A 21225-nucleotide genomic window follows, 5' to 3' on the forward strand; every position below is an offset into this window, starting at 1 on the left:
ACCTTGCTGTGCAACAGGTGCATAGCCCCAGCCAATCGCGTATCGAGTTAATGGTGACGCGGGGTATTCCACTCCGCCGCGAGTTTTCTGCAAGGGGAGGGCTTCCGTGACTTTCTGTTTCGAGGGATTGTGGGAAAGACAACTATGAGAGTGCGTCTGTGCAGTGTCCAGCAGTGCGCGAGAAAACAGAAAAACTGACCGAAGGGAAATTCAGAGGCCGTTTGGACATTTACTTGTTTCAATATGGTAAGTTGGGCACATTGTCATAAACGCGGCATTACCGTGTGAAGTTCTAGGTGAACTAGAACTACATCCTATTCTCACCAGCTGAGATCCAAGTCGTCGTTGCACCTGTTGTGTTACCGAAACATCATTCCTCATTTATGGTACATTAATGAATTCAGCATCGAAATGTCAGTTATCTTCTTTCCATCTTGGGTCACCCCAGGTAGATGTAACACCAGGCATGGTGGCTGGGGCGATTTTACCGTCGGTGTGTTCTCATTTATGCGCAGGTGACCCTTGGAACAATTTCGTGTGGTGTTAGGTGTAGTAGGCTACCAGTTCCTTAGCACCTGCCCATTGTTGTCTTGCGGAACAGGTTCCGTCATTCAAATCCCCAGTTTCGCCATTAAAGTAGAACTATCAGCTTTGTAAGAACTGTCAAGTTATGTGGGTATTGCCACAACACCATTAGTTTTGCTCCCAGGGAAGAACAATGTTTATTTACTGGCACAAGCAACTGGAATGCGCTTTGGCATAAACACCGCGGGGAGCAGCTTTTTACTTGATTTTTAGCAAGTTGCCCATTCATTTTGGTAATCTCCAAGTTGACAGTGGCCATACCCGATATTTTTGGCTCTCATTGTTGGGGCTACAGTATTTGCGCAGTCTTTGTGTTCGTCATTAAAATATAAAGCAATAACATTATTCAAGAATTGCTGAGGGGAACAAAATAGACGCTCTGCTTGGCGACATCACAGACCGACACTGGCGCACACTAAGCCTCTGTAAGGATATTGTGTAGCCTACCGCCATTTGAACAATTGGAGGAAGATACGATCCAGGACAGGACTGAAAGCTCTCAAATAATTCCTAGCGAAAAACAAAACAAGGAAACTCCTCTGGAAGTCCCCCTAAACATTAGGCCTACTCCTCTCGTGATTGATTCTAACACCATGTGACGGGGAACCTTGAAGGTGGCCCGTTTCTTAGGTTTGTTATGCTTGTGTTTTCCTGTTGCCTCTCATATACCTCTGTCATCTTCTGACTCATCCCGATCTTAATATCCTCCACTTACACCATTGCAGCCAAGGCAGTGAGTGGCTACAGGCCCACAGCTCACAGACCTAACACACATCCGGGAAATGAAAGAATGAAATCATAAAGTTAAAAAAAAAACATGCAAGTGCCTCACACACTCCACAAAATCTTTTATTGTTTCTGAAAGCCTAGCCAATAAACAATATCCAGTGTTTCGCACCATACTTCCTGGCGTGTGGCCTGTGTGTGCGCCCAGGCTTCAGAAAAGTTATTGTTTCATCTGTTCTGTCAATAATAGGTGGTGTGCTGTGCTGTTCAACCCTTTAGGGAAGGCTTGTGAAGGAGAGCTTCCACTTTTATCGTGAACAGCCATAGCATCATCATGGCAATGTGTCACACCGGGCCGGTGACCGCTTTGGCTGGGCCTGAGACAAACTCAATACATTACATTGCATTACATTGCATTAGGCAGGCGCTTTATAACCAAAGCGACGTACAAACGAAGACATAATCATAGCCAGCATCACTAGCAGATACAAAGTGCACAGGAAATATACAGAACAACAAGTGCAAAACAATACATACAATGGTAACCCGGTTCTGACCCCCTACCGCTCACTGGGCCCAGGTTAACTGACCCCTTCCCTGGTGTAAAAGCATCATCTTGTGCTTTTGTGTCAGATGGACACACACTGGACCCTGATTGTTGTTTTTATGTGTCTGGAATACAGACATGTACTCTACTGTAGTTGTCATGCATTTCTGGGGCAGAATGATGTTCAAAGTTAAAGGATATTTGAAAGGTACTCAGAAATGGCATGGAGACTGGTACCTTATGCTATTGGATACAGCATTTTAGAGTCAAGATACTGAAGAGTACATTTTATATGGGAAGATGTATTGCATTAAGGCACTTGGGTGTTTTTGTAGGGTTTTATTCCCAAACTGTGATCCAGTATTAACCATGTAGAGAGAAGTAGCCGAGTTGCACCTGTGGGGTAGTCGCATAAAAATCTTCAGGTGGGCATTCAAAATGTGAGATCAAGAGGGTCCGAGACACTCTGAAGTCCATTCAAAATAAAGTCTGTTTCAATAAAGGACTTTTGAATGGACTTCAGAGTGCCTCTGCCCCTCTTGTGATCCAGCATTGTCGTTGTAATAGGCCTTAACTGGCCTCGCGCACCATCCTACGTACTTCCATCAATGGATTGGCTCCACTACTAGACTGGCCCCTGTTTTCTGTGGAGCAATGTTGAGCGGTACGATCTGGTCGGCTAACCCTCCCCAGAAAACAGCCAATAAGCGAAGAGACACGTTGGTGGGGGCGAAAGGGGGAGGGTGCTCGTGACGATAACGTAAACGCCTGAGTTATGTTGTTGTTGAGTAACTGTCGGTGACTGGGTGAGAGCTGTCCAATCATTTCAAACCAGACCTGAGTGCACACTTCCCACTTCCTGCAATCGCATCAGATCAAACAACCTCCAGACCATGAATACGAAATGAAATGGTAGTATTATGGCATGGTTAGGACCAGGCTAGGCCTTCACCTGCCTGGAGAATCGTGTCTGTGCTCTGCTGCGCCAAGTCATCTTTCCTCCCCATTCCGTCAGTATGACAAACTCTTGTGTTTGTTGTTTAGGCGGAGTTTACTTCCAGTCTCTTGTGTCATTCATAACAATATTTTTTCTATGAGTCATTCTGTAACCTTAACAAACTTAATTGTACTGCATGCTTAACACTACAAAAATAGCAAGACCCTCATTCTGTTCAGTTGATTTAACACAAGTAATCCTTTTCGTGAGATGAGATATAAAGGTCAAAGATAAAAATATGCACGAGTTGTACCCATTGGGTTCCTTGTAATATCCAAACTCCCCTCCTTCCTTGCTCACTTGCCTGCTTGTGGCCTTGTGATAATGTCACTGACGACAGAAGTGTATTTCAATATCTCGGAAAGGCTGAATTCTAATGTCATTTTCCATTTGCAATTGGGATGGTGAATAAAGAATAATCCCCCAAAAATGGTTGTGGCTAGACTGACAGCGAGGAAACTTAATTGTTTTCTCCACGGAGGCGGGATGTCAGCGAAACATAAGGCCACAAGCACAGGTAGAGGATGGGAGTCTGCATATTGGAAATAACCCATTGGCCGCGTTCATGATAGCGCATTGCTGCTCTTGCTATGCATGCATCGTGCGTGCACACTTTGCCATTTCAATGCATTCTGGTTAGAAATGTGCTGCACAGCAAAAGCAGCAATGTGCCATCAGGCACCCGGCCATAGTCTCCCTCAAACCAAAACCCTTCACCTCATCTCATGGCATTGCGTCACTTCCTGTCTGCCTGCAGATGCGTTTCCTGTTGCTGTTCAGCCGGCAGGGCAAGGTGCGCCTGCAGAAGTGGTACGCGCCCATCACGGAGCGCGAGAAGAAGAAGGTGCTGCGGGACATGACCACGCTGGTGCTCGCACGCAAACCACGCACCTGCAACTTCATCACCTGGAGGGACCTGAAGATCGTATACAAGAGGTGACCAGGAGTTAGGGGTGGAGGATGGAGGGAGGGATGATGGAGGGAGGGAGAGAGAGAAGGGAAGAGGTGAGGTGAAGGGGTGGATGATGGAGAGAGAGAGAGGAAGAGAGGGAAGGGAAGGAGGGTCCTGAAGATTGTATACAAGAGGTGCCGAGGAGGGGGGTGGAGGGGTGGATGATGGAGAGAGAGAGGAAGAAAGAGAGAGAGAGAGAGAGAGAGAGAGAGAGAGAGAGAGAGAGAGAGGAGAGGGGGGACAAAGGTATGCATGGACCTGCAACCTCATCACCTGGAGGGACCTGAAGATCGTATACAAGAGGTGACCAGGAGGAGGGGTGGAGGATGGATGGATGGATGGATGGATGGAGAGAGAGAGAGAGAGAGAAAGAGAGAGAGAGAGAAAGAGAGAGAGAAGGGTAGGAGGGATGAGGGAGATGGATAGAGCGAGATAAGGGAAGAGACAGAAGGATGAGGGAGGGAGAGCAGGAGGGAGGGATAGAAAGTAAGGAGGGATGAGGGAAGGTGGGATAGAAGGGAAAGGAGGGATGAGAGAGAGGAAGGGGGGCACAGAAAGAGAGAGAGAGAGAATGGAAGGAGGGATGATGGGGAAAGGGAGAAGGGAAGTAGGGGGAGGAATGATAAAATGGCTGTCACTGCTTGCTGAGTTGTGCACAGAGTACGTCTCTGTCTGTGCCTGTCTCCCTCTCCCTCCCTCCCTACCTACTTCTCTCTCTCGCTCTCTCTCTCTCTCCCTCCTCTCTCCTCTCTCTCTCTCTCTTCCTCGCTCTCTTCTCTCTCTCTCTCTCTCTCTCTCTTCCTCGCTCTCTTCTCTCTCTCTCTCTCTCTCTCCTTTCTTCCTTTCTCTCTCTCTCTCCTTTTTTCTCTCTTTCTTTGTTTCTTTGTATCTTTCTTTCCTTCTCTCTCTCTCTCAGACTCTCTCTCTCCCTCTCTTTCCCTCTCTCCCTCTCTCCCTCTCTCTATCTCTCTCTTCACCCTGTTTCTCTCTCCTCCTCTCCCTTGGGAGGTCTTGAGGCCCTCCGTCACTGCTGTACAGTAGCTCCTCTCATCCCTGGTCTCCATATAACTGAGTCATAGGGAGAGAGAGAGAGAGAGCATGGCCGTCTATATCCCCACTCATCACGGCCATCTGGCCCTGAGATGGATGGCCACTCTTATGTAACACACACACACACACACACACACACACACACACACACACACACACACACACACACACACACACACACACACACACACACACACACACACACACACACACACTTGGACTCTCTGTCCGCAGTCTTTCCCTGACTGTCCACAGGCGGCCCACTGTAAATCCTCCTGAGATGCCAAGGGAGAGGATCGTCTGCTCTCTGTTCAGATCAGCAGCTGCTGTCATGGACCTGCTGTCACTGCCCAAACACTGATGATTGAGAACGACTAATTGTTAATAATTTGATGAAGGACCGCATTTGTGTGTGCGTGAGAGTGCTTTTCTGTCTGTCTGTGTCTCTGTTACTGTTTTCAGGCCAACCAGAAACGGTGCTGGTGCCCATGCCCACACCAGTTATGTTCGCTTACCTGCGAACCACTTTCGTTCGAACCAGGCTCTGAACTTTTCCACTTGTGACTGTGTTTTTGGTTGGCCCAACTTTCCGGCTCGCGGACGTTAAGATCTGTGTGATCCAGTGGGGCACTCACGGGCGTTGCGGCTGACCCGGGTTCGGTTCCTGGCCCGGGTCCTTTGCCGACCCCTCCCGTCTCTCTCACAATTGGTTTTCTGTCCACCTCCCGTCAAATAAAGTCGAAAAAGACACACAAAAAAATCTAAGATCTGCGGAGTGAACGTGCCGGACGCTTCGCGATTAGGTGCGGGAATGGGCACCAGTCGGCCTGAACGTGTTCATGTTTGTGTGTGTTTTAATCTCCATTTACATGTACTGTATATCCAGGTATGCAAGCCTTTACTTCTGCTGCCATTTACAGTTGCTGTCATGAACCTGTTGTCACTGCTTAAACACTGATGATTGACAACGAGTAATTGTTTTTAATTTGAATAAGGGTTGCTTTTGTGAATGCATGCCTGTCATTGTCTGTGTGTCTGTGTTTGCGTTTAAATCTCTATTTGCATGTGTGTCCAGGTATGCCAGCCTTTACTTCTGCTGTGGCCTTGAAGAGCAAGATAATGAGCTGCTGGCTCTGGAGGTGTTGCATCGGTATGTGGAGCTGCTGGACCAATATTTTGGAAATGTAAGGAATTCGCCATCTCTTTTATTTGTCTTTCATTCTCTCTCTCTCTGTCTCTCTCTATCTCGCTCTCTCTCTCTCACTTATTACCCACTGAGTGTAGACTCAGTGCCTCTTTCTGTCTGTCTGTATGGAAATTATTAGCAAAGTGACACAGATGTCTCTCTCTCTCTCTCTCTCTCTCTCTCTCTCTCTCTCTCTCTCTCTCTCTCTCTCTCTCTCTCTCTCTCTCTCTCTCTCTCTCTCTCTCTCTCTCTCTCTCATAAAGTAATTGGGGATGACTGCTTAAGCTGTCCGGTATTCGGCCCATCATTACCCTGCAGCACATTAATGTCTGCCTGGAGAGCAGGCCCTTGCATTTTTTGACCTGCAGGGCTACATGTCTTCATCCTCCACACTGTTCCTCATCTAATGGCATACCTGAACTGCCACAGCGCACCACTAACCTGTGTGATGGTTACTACTAGGGCTGCACGATATCAGAAAAAAAAACGATACTCGATAACAGCATGCAATACCTCGATAACGATATTTAAACGATATTTAGAAATATAGCTGAGTGTTTTTCTTGTCACTAATTTGTCGGTCTGTGTGGGGGGCGTGGCTTTGGTCATGGTGGGCTTTTTGTGCATTCGTTGATATTCAGCTAGTGATACTACACAGAAATGTTTTATTTGTTAGCAATGATGAATTCATTTTCGCGATACGCATATCACCACTCTTGATATTGCAATATCGATACATTTTGGATATAATGTGCAGCCCTAGTTAGTACAGTCTGACAGCAGAGGCACGCCATCTGCCAGGCCCCGTAGAGGTGGAACAACAGGCAGAGGTAGCCAAAGTAAAAGCGGATGTGAAAAACAAAACCGGTTGTTTCCTTCCTTGTAACTTCACTGAGTAACTGGCCTACAGATACCTGATTATATGCTGGTTGGATTAAATTTGGTGGTGATCCTTTTATGTTTTTATTTTAGTTCTACAACATTTAGCCACCTCATTAGGTGCAATGGAATAACTGCTATAACCGCTATTGGCCCATTGTTTCTGGGTTCAGGGGAGGGGGGGGGATCCCCCTTTAGGCAGACCTAGGCAGACCTAAGGACTGTTCTATTCAATGCTAGGAGCATTATGACATGCTCCTTTAGGCAGACCGGAACCTGGTCATGTTAGGTGCCCATAGCAACCTATTACATTGGCATATCTCTATATACTTAAAGAATCTCAGGTAATATCATGTGCTAGTGTTGTACTTACATCATAAATTTACCACTACTTTCACTTTGGCCACTTCTGAAAACGGCTCATAGTTAACTTCACTACCCTAGAGTCGCCCCTGTATAGCGGTAGACCGCGTTGCCTATAAGCTAATGGGTGGCGGTTATTCATTATTGGTGTAACTGGTCAGCAAGTAACTATGAGATTACTTCAGTGTCCACTTAAGTCGTACACTCACAGCAGCTGCATTCTTATATCTTTGCCTTGTGTCTCCTGGCCCTTCGTGTGTGAGTCAGACAGACAACGTATTCAATTTACATGATCAGATTTTATTGCATGTCTTTGGACATTTGTGAGGAGGTGCTTTTTGTTACATAATCACGAGTTATTACATTGTAATGAAATGATTACATTATCAGCTTCTTATTTCTTTGTGTCTTATCTCCCGGCCCTAGGTGTGCGAGTTAGACATCATATTTAATTTCGAGAAGGCCTACTTCATCCTGGACGAGTTCCTCATAGGCGGAGAGATACTCGAGACGTCCAAGAAATCCGTCTCCAAGGCGATAGAGGCCTCCGACATGCTTCAGGAGGTGAGTAGTATTATGGGCTGTCCGTCAGTGGCAGCAGAGCCGCCGTGTCTGTTCCCCGCAGTAATCCGCTCAAATCCATTCAAGTGGTGACTTCTCATCCGTGCTCTCTGGCACTACTGTTGATGTGCTATGCTATGCTGTTGACTGGAGACGGCCCTGACAGACACAGAGAGGGGAGCACATGCAGAGATAGGGGTTCAAACTGGCAGGTTCACAGAAGGTTTGTGAAGGCTGCAATGGCTCCATAGCAGTGATTCTCAAATGCCTTTTTTCCACTGCCGATTTTCTGGTAGGCCTACAGCTCGACACAGCACGACTCGGTCGACACTTTTTGCTTTACGATTGAGCTGTGTCGTGCCTATTCAAAAAGCAAATAGTGGCGGCCGAGTCACGCTTTGTCGAGCTGAAGACCTACCAGAAAACTGGCAGTGGAAAAGAGGCAAAAGAGTGGTCTGCAACAGAGCTCAGGTGGTCCACGAGGGGATTTCTACTAAGACAAGCTAACAGTAAGCTACAGTATATTTGTAACATTATTACAGAGCTCATTTTGCTAAACATAGCCTAAGTCATATTTTCACCACAATAAGACTTCCTCACCACATAAATCTTGTAAAGAAGTGAATAAAAAGTAAGTGATCTGCATGGAAATTAGCTGTGTCAATTCAGTTGACGGATGGTTACATTCTATTAAAGAATGTTACAATAATGCATGATTCTAACATTCCATGTTTGTGAATTCTGTGTACTGTAGTTCTATTTAGAACTTTCATTGTCTGCTGTACATGGACATGAAGGCTTGTGTACATCTGTATTCTACATAGCCTTCAAATGCTGTCTTCTGTGGCTGATACTTCTTAGTGTTGTTAACGGTAACACTTTATTTTAGGGATACATCTATTAGCACTAATACATACAATGTGCCTGTATAAGTAAGGCATGTACAAAGCAAAATCAAACATTTGTTAGGCATGTATTCGAAAATGTCTTGTTCATGCACAATAAGGGATTTATTACCAATTTAACCTTAGTAAGGACCTAGTAGGCCTTAGCGTTTGCTTAGTACATGCCTTACAAGTTACTTATGCAGGAATTAACATTGTATGTATTAGTGCTAATAGATGTATCCCTAAAATAAAGTGTTACCTTGTTAACATATCCAAATGTCAGTACGGACACATTGCAGTCCCCTCAGCAGATTATACAAAAAAATGGTGCATATCACTTAGACGTGAACTCTTAACTTGTAACTCTTCTGAGACCATGTTGGACAACGCTGTCAGAGAACAGAGTTTAGCGAAGATAAGTTGCAATGATAGAAAATTTAGATACAGTGCCCTCCATAATTATTGGCACCCCTGGTTGAGATGTGTTAAAAGCCTTAAAATAAATTCAGTGTTTATTGCAGAAGAATACTGTCACACTGAAAATTGTAGGAAAATGTAGCCTTCAACTCAAATGAATTGTAAGAAAATAAAAAAATCCCTGACTAAAAAATAATTATTTTTCATTAAATCACCTGTTCCACAATTATTGGCACCCTTAACAATTCCCAGGAAATAAATATAATTGAAGCATTTCTGTCATTTCTACAGTAGTTTTTAAAGTATACCAGAGTATGTAGGAACATTTAATTAGTAATTCATCACTTCCTGTTTCCCTGGGGTATAAATATGACGTGACACCGAGGCCATTTCTCTTATCCACTCTTAAACATGGGAAAGACAAAGGAACACAGCATACAAGTGAGGCAGATGTGCGTCGACCTTCACAGGTCAGGCAGAGGCTACAAGAAGATTGCCACTCAACTGCAGCTGCCCATATCCACTGTGAGAGGAATAATTAAGAAGTTCAAAACAACTGGAACAGTGGTAAACAAGCCTGGACGAGGACCCAAGTTTATTTTGCCACCACGCACAGTGAGGAGGATGGTACGAGAAATCAAAAGATCTCCAAAGCTCACTGTTACAGAATTGCACCAAATGGTAGCATCCTGGGGTCACAAAGTCTCCAAATCAACCATCAGGCGCTGTCTACACGCCAACAAGCTGTTTGGGAGGCATGCACGGAGAAAACCTTTCCTCACTCACAATCATAAACGCAAGCGTCTGGAGTTCGCCAAGCGGTATTGGGGCTTCAACTGGGACCGTGTGCTTTGGTCAGATGAGACCAAGATTGAGCTTTTTGGCAACAAACACTCTAAGTGGGTCTGGCGTACCACGAAAGATGCGCATGCTGAAAAGCACCTCATACCCACTGTGAAGTATGGGGGTGGGTCAGTGATGCTGTGGGGCTGTTTCGCTTCCAAAGGCCCTGGGAACCTTGTTAGGGTGCATGGCATCATGAATGCTTTGAAATACCAGGACATTTTAAATCAAAATCTGTTGCCCTCTGCCCGAAAGCTGAAGCTGGGTCGTCACTGGGTCTTTCAGCAAGACAATGACCCTAAACATATGGCCAAATCTACACAGAAATGGTTCACCAGACACAAAATCAAGCTCCTCCCATGGCCATCTCAGTCCCCTGACCTCAACCCCATTGAGAACCTGTGGGGTGAGCTGAAGAGGAGAGTACAGAGGAGAGGACCCAGGTCTCTGGATGATTTAGAGAGATTCTGCAAAGAGGAATGGCTGAAGATCCCTCTTTCTGTCTTTTCCCATCTTGTGAAACATTATAGGAGAAGATTAGGTGCTGTTTTGTTGGCAAAAGGGGGTTGTACAAAATATTAACACCAGGGGTGCTAATAATTGTGACACACATTATTTGATGTCAAATAATTATTTCTTTATGTGGGATTTTTTCCCCACTGAATAAATGCACTTGTATTGAAGGTTGGATTTTTCTCTTTTTTTTCCATTAAGGTCCCATATTATTTAGAAAAAAAATAAAATATTTGGAAGCTAAAAAACACATCTCAACCAGGGGTGCCAATAATTATGGAGGGCACTGTATAGTAGAGATAGTTGATTTATCTCAAAGGAAATATTGAAACCACAAATACTGTATGTGTGCACTGAGATGAGCTTAGATGCTGATCTCCCCCAGTACACACAAACTGCCCCATCGGTGATATCGCTAGGGCAGTAATGGTCAACAGATAAGGAGCTTTTACGCAGGAATTTTATGTACTGAGTCACAGGGTGGGCACCACATTACTCTTGCGCTCCTGATAACCACCTCTGTAAATCTTCTGAAGACACTAGCATGCGTGTGTGTGCGTGTCTGTGTGCATCTGTGTCTGTGTGTGTGTGTGTGTGTGTGTGTGTGTGTGTGTGTGTGTGTGTGTGTGTGTCACGGAGTGAGCCGTGACGCTTACGCCCAATCACTTTTCACCTGTTTACTCACGCAAGCGCATAGGCGCATAGGCAGCTATCTGCCGGCATATTCGAACATCAGCTGTCCTAGTGCAGTGAGTAGCATTTCATTCCATTACCGTTTTCTGTTTTGGTTTACCCGGTTTAAGCATTCCACATCTCACCGTTTGCCATAGCATCTTAGTAGCATTTGTTACACAGTGTGCAGGGAGGCCTACCTCCATTATGTAGCATTTGTTTGTTTCACACCATTGTCACTACTCACGTTTGCAACACGCGTCATGTATCTAAACATCCATTCATCTGTTAAAACATTGTACCGGTAACCGTAACAAACCACACTGACACACATACCCGTTTTTGCAATTTAATGTTTTTAGCCATCATTACAAACGCAGTTTTCTGTACACTCACCACCTGACGCAAAACACTTCCTTCATCCTCGGGCGAAACCGAGGGACTGATCCAAGGGGTAATTATTGGGGGGGCTCACGTGCTCTGAATGGCGCATACTATTTTAGCGGGGGTGTTTTACTGGTTATGGGGAAAATATATTTTTATAATGTGTAGAGGGAATTTTGGTTACTGAAAATTATTTTGGGTGTTTATGTATTTTGTGTTCATTCTTTTCAGTTGTTATTTTCCATTTAGATTTTTGTTATTTTGTTAATTGATTTGTTTTGGCAACTGGGCTCATCTGTGGGGAGGGGCTACGAGTATAGAAACTCTGTAGAGGCCTCAGAGCTTCAGTTGAGGTGTAGACGTCTTGGCAAAAGGTACTGTGACTTGGCTGCAGTGTAGTTGTGCTCAGGGTCATTTATTTTGATTTAGCCTGGCAAACTCAAAGCCTGTTTATTTTGCATTTCTGATATTTGGTTTTGATTAGTTTATGTTCTGCATTTTTCAACTTTATTTTTGTACACTGTAAATAATTGCACCTGAAGAAAAGTTTTAGAAAAGAAGAAAAAATAAAAAGAGCTCTATTTTTGGAAACAAGTTTCGTTCATCTCTCTCTCCACTCCACCGCCGACCAGTCCTGCAACATGTGGTGTCAGAAGTGAGGACTTTGGAGTGGCAGAGTTGAAGACAAAGATGTCGACCACCAGGAAGCAAGCAAGCAAAGCCAATGAAGAGGCAGCAGCAGTCGGGGGTGATGCAGAGGCGACAGCAGTAACCACAGCCACAGCCAACACAGAGAGAGGAGATGAGTCATCCCTGGACCGGCTGGCAAGAATGTTCGAGTCCTTCATGGAGGTGCAGCGAGCCAGAGATGTGAAGCTGGAGAAGGAGTCTGCCCGGCAAGCCCAGCAGTATTCCGTCCTTAAGCATCAGATGAACCAACTCCAGCTGGATGTGGAGAACGTGAGAGAGAGGGGGGGCACGCCAGTTCCCTCTCGCACTTCGACACCCGAACCGGCCGCAGACGCCACCAGAGGGAGCAAGACCCCATACAAGCTGAAGATGCCAAAGCTGGAAGAGACCGACAACATCGACCACTACCTGACAACGTTTGAGAAGCTGGCAGCAGCCTGTGAGTGGCCAAAGGAGGATTGGGCAATCCACCTAATACCACTTTTAACGGGCAAAGCCAGGAGTGCCTTCATTGCAATGGACCCTGAAAACAACATGAACTTTGACAAACTGAAAGAAGCAATTCTGAAGAAATATGAAATAAACGCCGAGACATATCGCTCACAGTTCCGAGCAATGGACACCAACCAAGACGAAACACCACAAGAACTGTACATACGCCTTAAAGACCTGTTTTCTAAATGGGTGAAGTACGACACATGCAGCAAAGAAGCCCTCATGGAGACCATGGTGCTGGAGCAATACCTGCGCGTTCTCTATCCAGAGGTGAGGACCTGGGTCAAAGAACGCAACCCGACGACAGCAGCAGAGGCCGCCACCCTCGTGGAGAACTTCGTCGCCGCACACAAAGGCTCCAAGAGGTACCGCTACGCCGGAGTGCTGGACCGCCAACCCTGGGGTAAGTCTGATGGTGTTGGTAGTGGACGTGGTTCTGGTGCGCCCCCAAACTACAGTAGGAACACTCCACCCCCACCCCATAGCAGTGTTAAGCCCCAAGGTGTTTCATGCTTTAACTGTGGTAGGGAAGGTCACAAGAGCCCCGCTTGCCCCCTCAGAAAGCCCAAGCATTCCCACCTATGCTATGTACCCAACCCTAGCCCACCCATTATGACTCAGCAGAGTAGAGACCCCATCATTAATGTACAACTTAATGGTAAACCCACCACGGCCCTAGTCGACACAGGATGCACACAGACATTGGTTCAGGCAGATTTAGTCCCCCTTGAGTGCAGAGATGAAAATGAAAAGTTGACTATCTGTTGTGTTCATGGTGATACAAGTGAGCATAGCACAGCAGAGGTGTATGTTGGCATATGTGGTCAGACATATTTGCTCAAGGTGGGGCTGGTCCCCAAACTGCCATACCCAATACTGTTGGGCCAAGACCTCCCTGTGTTGCCAGACCTGGTAGGGAAGACTGTTTTAAGCTGTGTAGCAACAAGAGCTATGGCGAAGGCTAAACCACTTGACATGGCTGATTTCCCTTTTTATGGTGAGGATGTCCCAGTTGAGCCAGCATGCACCCGTGAGGAGAGATGTGCCAAGCGCAGAGAGACAGTGCTAGACATCGTAGAGCAGTCAGGCCTACAGAGTGACTCAGATGTAGAACCCCCTAGCCTGTCTGATGCTGATGTACATTTTAATGGTGATGTTGCTGTACTGCAACGTGCAGACCCAACGCTAGCCAAACTGTTTAAGGAGGCAGAGGAAGGTTCTTGTTTTGTCCCAGCCCTTGGAAATGAGGTTTTTACCCTGCAAAATAACATTCTGTACCGACAAAGTGAAGATGGTTTGCAGCTTGTAGTGCCAGAGCAGTACAGACAGCAAGTTTTGGAGCTAGGCCACACAATCCCTTGGGCAGGTCACCTAGCACATATGAAGACACTACAACGCATTAGCAGACGCTTTTACTGGCCAGGAATGTTTGTTCGAGTGAGAGACTACTGCCGATCATGTCCCAAATGTCAGCTAACAGGAGGGAAAGGTTTTGCACGAGCCCCATTAGTGCCACTCCCTGTAGTTGACACCCCTTTTGAGCGAATTGCAGTAGATGTAGTAGGTCCCCTGGAACAGAGTAGGTCAGGGAACCGCTTCATTTTAGTAATATGTGACTATGCTACCAGGTACCCTGAGGCCTTCCCCCTAAAAGTTGTCACTGCTAAACAAGTTGCCTCCTGCCTACTTCAGCTCTTCTCCAGAGTAGGAATTCCCCGTGAGGTGTTAACAGACCAAGGCCCAAATTTCATGAGCAAAACCCTTAAGCAAGTTTATGACCTGTTAGGGATAAAGCGCATCAGAACCACTCCCTATCACCCACAGACTGATGGACTCGTCGAGCGGTTCAATCAGACCCTGCTGAACATGCTCAGACGGTTTGTGGATGACAGCGGCAAAGAGTGGGACCAGTGGATACCCTACCTGTTGTTCGCGTACAGAGAGGTTCCCCAAGAATCAACGGGGTTCTCTCCCTTCGAACTGCTGTATGGACATCAGGTACGGGGACCACTGGACGTGCTGAAGGAGACCTGGGAGGGAGAGACATCGGAGCAGACGGACATCATCTCCTACGTCTTGAAGATGAGGGAGAAGCTGACTGCTGTGACTGCCATGGCTCAAGACAACCTCCGCAAGTCCCAACAACGACAGAAGGCATGGTATGACCGGTCTGCCCGCACGCGCAGCTTCCAGCCTGGTGACCGGGTCCTGCTGTTGTTGCCCAGCTCAGACAACAAGCTGTTGGCGAAATGGCAGGGGCCCTACACCGTGACGCGCAAGATGGGAAAGGTGACGTACGAGATCAACATGCCAGACCGTCGAAAGAAACATCAAGTCTTCCATGTCAACATGTTGAAGCGGTGGATGGAGCGGGCGGAGCCAGAACTGCAGTCAGAGCCACAGCAGGCGGCGTCAGCGCTGTTCATCCGAGCAGTGGAAGAGGAGGAAGAATACAGCGAGCAGTATCTGCCGGGCCGAGAGGAGGAGAGCCAGCTAGACCTCAGCCATCTGTCGGAGGAGCGCCAGCGTGACCTCTGCAACATCCTGCCAGAGGGCCTCTTCACTCAGCGACCCGGGCGGACGGAGCTGGTGGAGCACCGGGTGGTGCTTAAGGACGACAACCCAGTGCGGCAGCCTTGCTACAGGGTGCCGGAGCGTTTGCTGCCGGTCATGAAAGAGGAGCTGGACATGATGCTTGAGCTGGGGGTCATCGAGCCGTCCTTCAGCGAGTGGAGTAGTCCAGTGATCCTGATACCCAAGAAAGATGGCAGCCTGAGATTCTGCTTGGACTTTCGCAAGGTCAACATGCAAGCAAAGTTTGACCCATACCCCATGCCAAGGGTCGACGACCTCGTTGAACGCCTGGGCAAGGCCAAATACCTAAGCACACTCGACTTGTGCAAAGGTTATTGGCAGGTGCCACTGGCAGAGGGCAGCAAAGAGCTCACTGCCTTCAGAACACCATTCGGGCACTTCCAGTTCACAGTTCTACCCTTCGGCCTGCATGGGGCGCCAGCAAGCTTCCAGCGATTGATGGACAGGATCCTCAGGGGGGCGGAGGGCTTTGCCGCCGCCTACCTTGATGACATCGTGATCTACAGCGCCACCTGGGGGGAGCACCTCCAACATCTGCAGCAGATCCTCTCCTTGGTTAAGGAGGCGGGTCTCACCATCCACCCAGACAAGTGTGCCTTGGCCAGGGAGGAAACATCCTACCTGGGCTATGTTCTGGGCAGAGGGGTCATCCGTCCTCAGGTGGGGAAGGTGGAGGCGATCAAGTCTGCGGAGCGGCCAACCACCAAGAAGCAGGTACGCTCGTTCTTGGGTCTTGTGGGTTGGTACAGGCGCTTCATTCAGAACTTTTCAGAGAAAGCGGCTGTACTGACTGAACTAACCCGCAAGAACCAACCCAACATTGTCCAGTGGTCTGAGGAGTGCGAGAGCGCATTCCAGGACTTAAAGGACTCTTTGTGTCAAGAGCCTGTGCTCCTCAGTCCAGACTTCGAGAGACCGTTCACTGTGCAGACCGATGCGTCTGACCGAGGCCTGGGTGCTGTCCTCTTGCAGGGGGATGAAGGACAATTGCGGCCTGTGGCTTACATTAGCCGTAAGCTGCTACCCAGAGAGCAAAACTACTCGACAGTAGAAAAAGAATGCCTTGCCATAAAATGGGCACTGGACTCTTTTAAATACTATTTGTTGGGGCGTAAATTTGTGTTGGAAACCGACCACAGAGCGTTGTCCTGGTTAGGGAGTATGCGGGACACCAATTCCAGGATCACCAGGTGGTTCTTGGCGATCCAGCCTTTTGATTTTGATGTGTTGTACAGGGCGGGGAAATTTAATTGTACAGCTGACTTCCTGTCTAGGCCTGAGTAAATTGACTTGAATGCCACAGGGGGCATTTTCAGAAGGGGGGGGAAATGTCACGGAGTGAGCCGTGACGCTTACGCCCAATCACTTTTCACCTGTTTACTCACGCAAGCGCATAGGCGCATAGGCAGCTATCTGCCGGCATATTCGAACATCAGCTGTCCTAGTGCAGTGAGTAGCATTTCATTCCATTACCGTTTTCTGTTTTGGTTTACCCGGTTTAAGCATTCCACATCTCACCGTTTGCCATAGCATCTTAGTAGCATTTGTTACACAGTGTGCAGGGAGGCCTACCTCCATTATGTAGCATTTGTTTGTTTCACACCATTGTCACTACTCACGTTTGCAACACGCGTCATGTATCTAAACATCCATTCATCTGTTAAAACATTGTACCGGTAACCGTAACAAACCACACTGACACACATACCCGTTTTTGCAATTTAATGTTTTTAGCCATCATTACAAACGCAGTTTTCTGTACACTCACCACCTGACGCAAAACACTTCCTTCATCCTCGGGCGAAACCGAGGGACTGATCCAAGGGGTAATTATTGGGGGGGCTCACGTGCTCTGAATGGCGCATACTATTTTAGCGGGGGTGTTTTACTGGTTATGGGGAAAATATATTTTTATAATGTGTAGAGGGAATTTTGGTTACTGAAAATTATTTTGGGTGTTTATGTATTTTGTGTTCATTCTTTTCAGTTGTTATTTTCCATTTAGATTTTTGTTATTTTGTTAATTGATTTGTTTTGGCAACTGGGCTCATCTGTGGGGAGGGGCTACGAGTATAGAAACTCTGTAGAGGCCTCAGAGCTTCAGTTGAGGTGTAGACGTCTTGGCAAAAGGTACTGTGACTTGGCTGCAGTGTAGTTGTGCTCAGGGTCATTTATTTTGATTTAGCCTGGCAAACTCAAAGCCTGTTTATTTTGCATTTCTGATATTTGGTTTTGATTAGTTTATGTTCTGCATTTTTCAACTTTATTTTTGTACACTGTAAATAATTGCACCTGAAGAAAAGTTTTAGAAAAGAAGAAAAAATAAAAAGAGCTCTATTTTTGGAAACAAGTTTCGTTCATCTCTCTCTCCACTCCACCGCCGACCAGTCCTGCAACAGTCTGTATGTGTCTGTGTTTATCTGTGTGTCTGAAACTAAGGCCCAGACACTTCTCTAAGATATTTGTAACTCCAGAGTTGATCTGAAAGCGTCTCCAAGCAGCATGCTTCACTACCAGGGGAATCTAGATTAACAGCTCGCAAGAGATGAACATGGCAGAAACAGAACATTATTAATTAAAGAAATCCAGTTGCTTACAACTAAACTCTATTGACCAACAAAAACGAACTATTCACTCACTTATTTTTTATTCAGATTTCCTTTTTTTACTAACATTTTTATTAATTCTTTACATCTACGTAGATACAAGGTTACAAGCATAAAAAAGAGACGAACAACAAAATAATACTAAAACAAAGTTTCAAAGCAGAAGCTCTTTGCGGTTCTGTATGTTCACGGGGAAAGAGTTCTTTCACTTTTGGTAATGGGCAGTGTCACTTCCTCAAGCGTCCGCAGTTCCCTCAAGGGTGTTTTCTTATTTTCTACCAACGGCTGGCAGATAGGGCTGTAACGCTATTGAATCGAACCGAGAAGGCGATAGGCAGAGTGACAACACTATCGCAGTGCAAGAAGGCAGTATCATGATAGACCCTTTCAAAGTTGTTACACTTCATTACAGAATTGTTGATTCATAATTTTGTTTTATAATGTTGGCAAATGTGAAAATAGCAAATTAATAAATGAAAAAAAAAACATTTGAAAAATCATGGGATGAATCGAACTACAGGTCAAATGACACAAACCAAATCATGACTTGAGTGTATCGTTACAGCCCTACTCGCAGATGGGGGAAAAAAAGACAGTGCAGTCTGGAATCTGTGATGTGGGACTGCTATTATGTGGCCGGCCCGGCGGTGCCGTTTCCTCCGACCACAGTGTATTAGTCCCTCCGTGCACTGCAATTGCAGACACTGAAACGGCCTCAGACAGGGCTTTTAAGAGTTTGGAGATGATAAATAGTGGAGGTGACAGTTACAGCCTAAAGATGAGGCTTTTTATTTTGTGGAAAGCTCTCAAACTACTGTTGACTGATTGCCCTGCTGTAAAAAACAAAAAAAAACAAGTCTGGCAGCAGAAACAGAACGATTTTTCGGATGTTGGTGTTGTTGATGATGATGTTGTACACCAGGGGTGGGAAACCTTTTTCATTCGAGGGCCACTTTAAATTTTAGAAAGTCCTCCGAGGGATTTCCCCCTGCACTTTAGGCCTATAATTGAAGGCGGCCACCTTTACAACAGACCCCATCTTCACTAGGTCACCTGAAAATATAACTTAATTGTATTGCAAATGTAGTTTCTAACATTTCTTTACAAAACATGTCATATTTCATATGAAACTGAATAACATTAAAATTAGGCGGCCGGATAAGATATAGTATAGGTTGCCCACCCCTGTTGTACACGTTGCCGTCCACAACCCCGTGCTCCACTGCTAACACGCGCACACACACACACATACACGCACAAACGCACAAAATCCTCTGCATTCTTGACTGGCATTCAGGTTTTGCCAGGGCCTCAAGAATGTTGTCATGTTGTCATGGCGGCTGGATGACGTGAGGGACAGAATCAGTTGACAGTTAATCTCTGCGTCAGCACTGCAGCAAGAATTTCAGTCATTTTGAATTATGTCACATTATGACAGCAGAATACGCACAACACAGGGGTGTTTGCAGCGCTTGTGTGAGTGTGCCGTGCTCCCTGAAATGGATTTTAACTTGTTTCACACTGTGTGTGATTTATGATGCGTGTCTGACTTTATGACTATGTGTCTTGCATTTCACTACCTCTTTTTAATATAGGGTGAATTCAGGTAGATTGGGCCACTTTTTCCATTCACTTATATGCACAGAAAAATGGCCCAATTTACCTTAATTCACTCTATGTTCTATGTACAATATGTCTGCTGTTGCCTAGTCTTGCACTTTATATGGGTATTGTGTAGGTACTCTATGTGTAATGTATGTATACATTATTTATGTATAATTGTCTATGTCCACACCTAGAGTCTAGAGTCTATGTCTGTCTGCATGGGAAAGTAAGAAACGTAATTTCAATTCTTTGTATGACCAGCGCATGTAAAGAAATTGACAATAAAACCGACTTGACTTGATGTGTGTCTTGCATTTCAGACCATGGAGGAGTATATGGCCAAGCCTGCTTTCTAGACCACAGAGGAGAACTGGGAGAACTGAGAGACAGAATGCGATATGGAACCTGGAGTGTCTGTGAGGGAGAGAGGAAGACGTACAGTGGTGTAGTCTACATAGAACGCAGGTATACGCAGTATACCCACCTCAAAATTTCAGGAATTTCATTATACCCACTTCAAATTGATCGATCCATTATTTGGAATAGCACAAAATACAGTATACTGTATACAGTATACCCAACTCATAAATGATCAAATATACGGTATACCCACCACAAAAAAGTAGACAACACCACTGAAGACATAGGACTTATACGGGACCACATCCCCCCTCCTCCTCTGCCTTGGGCCAGTCACTGCCTTGCTTGTCCATGTTTGCTGTAAGAGTTAGTCATAGGCCTCCTTCTGAACCTCCCCTCTACTGAACACACGGCTCAGGCCTGTTGAGCAAGATAACCACAAGCTGTCATTTCAAAAAGGGATTTACATTAAAGCACGTACGTGCGTACACACATTACGAATGCTAGCCATACAATGACGTCACCGCTGCCGATTGTCATGTCAGGATAGAAAGTGACAGTCGTAAGCCGACTGACTGTAATCATGTCTGGCCGCTGTCTCAGTCCTGTTTTATTATTATTGTTGTTATTATTTTTATTATTATATTATTATGGTAATCATGTATTTAAAAGAAATTATATCGAACTATTACTAAGTGCCTTTTTATGTGTATGTATGTCACTTTATGATGAATATTTGAGATTTTACTGAGCCTTCTCCAGTGCCTCAGGGACTAGTTGGTGATAATTACAAGGAATGACTTTGTTTGTTTTGTTTTGTGGGTGGTGGTGATAATAAATTCTGTATTTTACAGCACTAAAGATTTTTTTCATGAACACTGTACAATAAACTTTAATATTTTGATAAATATGCTGGTTGGGAGGCAATTTCTTATGAAAAGCATAACATTGCACACCTTCTGTAGTGAAAGGTGTTGTTGCTATAAAAGCTACCCATCTCATCTGCTGGTAATCTGGAATCCAGTGGGAGCTCTACGATCACTGCCCAGTCTAGTGTGAAATTATATTAATATTTTACTCACTACGGTGAATAGGCCACAGGTGGATATGATTTGGAAAAGCTGAACGAGGCATTTTTACAAGGTACAGTTTTGTGAACCCACCCAGAGCACTGCCAGAGTCCAAACATAATGCAATAATTTAACACAACACCACAAGAAGAAAATAATGGTAATGCTTTATTTATCTTTAAGTCTTTGCACATCTTCCAACACGTACAAAATGGTTTAAAAATGAGTAAGACACCAACTTG

At 45.7% G+C, this 21225-nt stretch overlaps 1 protein-coding gene across 1 annotated transcript; it reads left to right on the forward strand.

Moving 5' to 3' along the window:
- The first annotated feature begins 114 nt into the window (after positions 1 to 114).
- Positions 115 to 20821, forward strand: ap1s3b (adaptor related protein complex 1 subunit sigma 3b). Its single transcript, XM_063220184.1, has 5 exons — positions 115 to 246; positions 3613 to 3791; positions 5933 to 6041; positions 7712 to 7849; positions 19874 to 20821. The coding sequence occupies exons 1-5, from the start codon at positions 244 to 246 to the stop codon at positions 19907 to 19909; spliced, it is 465 nt and encodes a 154-aa protein (XP_063076254.1). The 5' UTR covers positions 115 to 243; the 3' UTR covers positions 19910 to 20821.
- Positions 20822 to 21225: the final 404 nt, after the last annotated feature.

This window comes from Engraulis encrasicolus, chromosome 16 (assembly GCF_034702125.1).
Source record: "Engraulis encrasicolus isolate BLACKSEA-1 chromosome 16, IST_EnEncr_1.0, whole genome shotgun sequence".
In the NCBI taxonomy this organism is placed as follows: Eukaryota; Metazoa; Chordata; class Actinopteri; order Clupeiformes; family Engraulidae; genus Engraulis; species Engraulis encrasicolus.

Bases quoted from the DNA above. Each gene is read 5' to 3' on its own strand.
- ap1s3b (XM_063220184.1), top strand. The intron at 3,792-5,932 runs GTGACCAGGAGT...ATGTGTGTCCAG, and splicing joins CTGAAGATCGTATACAAGAG to GTATGCCAGCCTTTACTTCT. The intron at 6,042-7,711 runs GTAAGGAATTCG...TCCCGGCCCTAG, and splicing joins TGGACCAATATTTTGGAAAT to GTGTGCGAGTTAGACATCAT.